The sequence below is a fragment of the Arachis ipaensis genome, chromosome B05, assembly GCF_000816755.2.
Source record: "Arachis ipaensis cultivar K30076 chromosome B05, Araip1.1, whole genome shotgun sequence".
NCBI classification, from domain to species: domain Eukaryota; kingdom Viridiplantae; phylum Streptophyta; class Magnoliopsida; order Fabales; family Fabaceae; genus Arachis; species Arachis ipaensis.
In genome coordinates this window covers 143,673,385-143,676,963 of record NC_029789.2, presented here as the reverse complement: position 1 = coordinate 143,676,963, position 3,579 = coordinate 143,673,385, and the positions used below count along the sequence as shown (strand labels likewise).

At 30.3% G+C, this 3,579-nt stretch overlaps 1 protein-coding gene across 1 annotated transcript in view; it reads left to right on the top strand.

The window, feature by feature from the left end:
- Window positions 220-3,579, top strand: part of LOC107641418 — a 13,162-nt gene continuing 9,802 nt past the window's right edge. The window contains exons 1-2 of the mRNA XM_021103104.1: window positions 220-788; window positions 2,978-3,495. Of these exons, the coding sequence (XP_020958763.1) occupies window positions 298-788; window positions 2,978-3,495 (1,009 nt within the window). The 5' untranslated portion in view covers window positions 220-297. The remainder of the gene's footprint in view (window positions 789-2,977; window positions 3,496-3,579) is intronic.

The window sequence follows — 3,579 nt, the reverse complement described above, 5'->3', positions numbered from 1 at the left end:
ATTCTAATATTTTATCAAGTAAGCGATATTACTGACATGGCATTAATTAAAAAAAAAGATGTTTTAAAAATAATGTGGATAAACTTATGTATCTACTTTTATATATTAAGAATAGATTGTTTACAACGGTAAGATATAATAAATATAGGAATATGAATTTAATGTCTTTGTAAGTTACAAATTTGGTTTAAGAACCGAACTTTAAACCTTTTCATGTATATAATTATATTGGTTGACCGGATTTATATGCGCGTGATCAGTGTTTGAACTCTTGTCTAAGCTTCCTTCTAAGCTCTCATGGGTCTGCAACCATCCCACTCTTCTTCTTCCTTTTCCTGGCATTGGGAATACGATGTGTTCCTCAACTTCAGAGGCCCTGACACTCGCTACGGTTTCACAGGCTATCTCTACAAAGCTCTCTGTGACAAGGGAATTCGTGCCTTCATGGATTTTGGCGATATTCACAGAGGGAATGAAATCTCCGCATCTCTTATGAAGGCAATTGAAGCGTCCAGGATTGCGATTCTTGTGTTCTCTAAGAACTATGCTGAATCTTCTTATTGCCTAAACGAACTAGTGAAGATCATGGAGTGCTCTCAGCGTCATGGCCAGTTTGTTTTGCCAGTGTTTTACGGCATCGATCCTAGCGTCGTGCGGCATCAGAAAGGTATTTACGAGGAGGCACTGGCTAAGACTGGAAGGACGTTTGAGCATGCCATGGACAGAGTGCAAAGATGGAGGACTGCCATGGCTGACGCAGCTAACTTGTCTGGCTTGCATTTTAAAGGGTACCTCCTTACAGTTTTTCTTTTTCCTTTTTCTTTATTATAATGTGAAATTAAATGTTTAAAAGTTTAAATATTTAATTGTGATTAAATTAAATAATAATAAATTAGTTATTTGTTATTTTATTTAATCTTTTAAAATAATATCACCAATCGATTATTTACTTTTAACTATTTTCCTGCAATTTTTTATTTAAATCAAATTGATCAAATAATGGAATTTCGATTAATTCAATTCGGTTTTCGGTGCACATATTAATTTTTGGTTTACATGGACTTAAAGATACCTTTTTTTTTGTCAGTTCTTAAAGATACTTTGAACAATACAAATTAACTAAATGACAAGTAAGTGTTCGAGGTAAAGGCCCAATAAAAATAAATAAAGTTTTTTAACCATGGAAATTATTGGAATTATTCCACCATGCTTTCAATATGTTAAAACATTCTTCTTTTTTCTTTCTCCTTTTAATATCCTCCTCTATTTAAAGTTGGCAATTAATTCCCTTATGTAATGACTTACAATAAATGAACAACCATTAAAATTAGTTAGTTAATTTAGTAATTTAGAACATTAATTTTTTTATTTTTTATGTTATTAATATGTATAAAATTCGAAATGATTGAATTTTATATTTACTTTGAAAAAATTTGATATTTCTGCGGGTAGGGTAGAGTTTAGAATTTTAGGATGCGGATAGAGTTAGGGTTGAGAGATTCTCAACCCGCGGATAGAGTAGGATAGAGTTTTAATAAAATTTTCAACCCGATGGTAGGGTTAGGGTCTACCCTACCCTACATATTGCCAATTCTACCTCTATTATTATAGAAGTTGATAAGTCCAACATTTTTATGGTTTGGGATATTCTTGAGTTTAATTTATTTTATGTTAGATAAAGTCTTATATATTTACCATAAAAGTTAATAAGAACTTATTTACTTTTACTTTTAAAGCCTTTTTAGTTTTTGATGCATGATTATTTTTAAATTGTTTAACATAAGTATTTAATTATATATTGTTATGTCTATTAAAATAACTATTTTATACTTGTGCATAAATAGTTATTTAAAGAAAATAAATTCAAGTAGATGATTATAAAAAAAATCATATAGTGTATGTACTAAATTTGAACTCTAATCGCGGTTACTTAAATTATGAAAACTGTTTTTTTTTTTCTAAGTTAGAAGTAGGATTCAAATATGAGACTTTTAGATGAAGAAAAGGCTATATCAAATAAATTATAACTTGTTGGCACTTAAATTATAGAAACTTAATAAAAAAATATAGACAAATTTATTTACAAAATTTAAAAGTGGCGAGGACCACGTGGGAATGGAAAAAGTTTAGGGCCAGTATTTTTATTAAAATTTGGTCAGCACTTAACTAGTAAAAGAAAAGTAAGTAATTTCACACCATCTATTTATAATATATAAAAGTTGATACTAACTTTTTCCACAATGAATTTAAGCCATCTTTTCTTTGCTAATGATGCCACATCAGCAATTCTAATGACTTGGCAAAAGATGAAAATCAACTAATCACTATTTAGTAAAATATTTTAAAAAAATTTAAAACAAAAAACTCTTATCTATTATTATTCAATTGAAACATCTAGTACTAATTAAACGCAATAAACAAACATTAAAAGTGTCATAATAATAATAATTATAAAAAATTTCAGTTACAAATATTTAAATTCTACAACTTATATATATTAAGACTCTTACTACTCTTCATTTCTTAACTTCTCGTACTAATTGTCAAAAATTTCTTAAATTTAAATGATAAAAAATGAAAATACAGTTTTGTATAACTCTAATATAAATAATTTATATCTTTTTTAAAAATAAATAAATTTAAAATCTATTTATAATATATTCTCTAAAATATTTTTAATATAATATTTATTAAAATCTATTTATAATATAAGTAATCTACCTCTCCGCACATTTTGCGGGTCTCACTCTAGTTAAATAAAATTTTACACTATTAAAATCATCAATGATGACCTAAAATCACAAACTCATCCGTGGGAATGTAAGTGAAAATATAGGACCTCCATACTAATTTAATATTTTATTGAAAAAAATTAATAGCAAATACATCCAAATCGACACTAAAAGTTGAATTGAATAAGAAACGTAGACATTGTTTTTGCAGTAGTTAAAGCATAAAGCTCTTTTACACTATGCAGGGATGGATACGGATATGAATTTGTTGAGAAAATTGTTGAACAAGTGTCAAGGGTGATTAAACGTGTTGGTGATTATCCAATTGAACTGGAGTCCCAAGAACAAGCTTCCTACTCCTCTTTGGCTCCTTCCTCGAGCAATGGATGGAAATACGATGTGTTCCTCAGCTTCAGAGGTACTGATACTCGATTTGGTTTCACTGGCAATCTCTACAATGTTCTTTGTGGCAAGGGAATCCACACCTTCATGGATGATGAGGCTCTTCATAGAGGGAATGAAATCTCAGGAACACTTGACAAGGCAATTGAAGGGTCCAAGATTGCTATACTTGTGTTCTCGAAGAACTATGCTTATTCTTCTTATTGCTTAGATGAACTTGTTAAGATCATGAAGTGCTCTCAATCTCATTCCCAGTGTGTTTTGCCGGTTTTTTATAACGTGGATCCTCCTCACGTTCGACATCAGCATGGTAGTTATGAGGAAGCACTGGCTAAGCATGAGGAGAGGTTCAGTGATGTAGAGAGACTGCGAGATTGGAGGGCTGCTCTGCATCAGGCAGCTAACTTAACAGGCTTCCATTTCAAAGGGTACCTTATCAACGGAA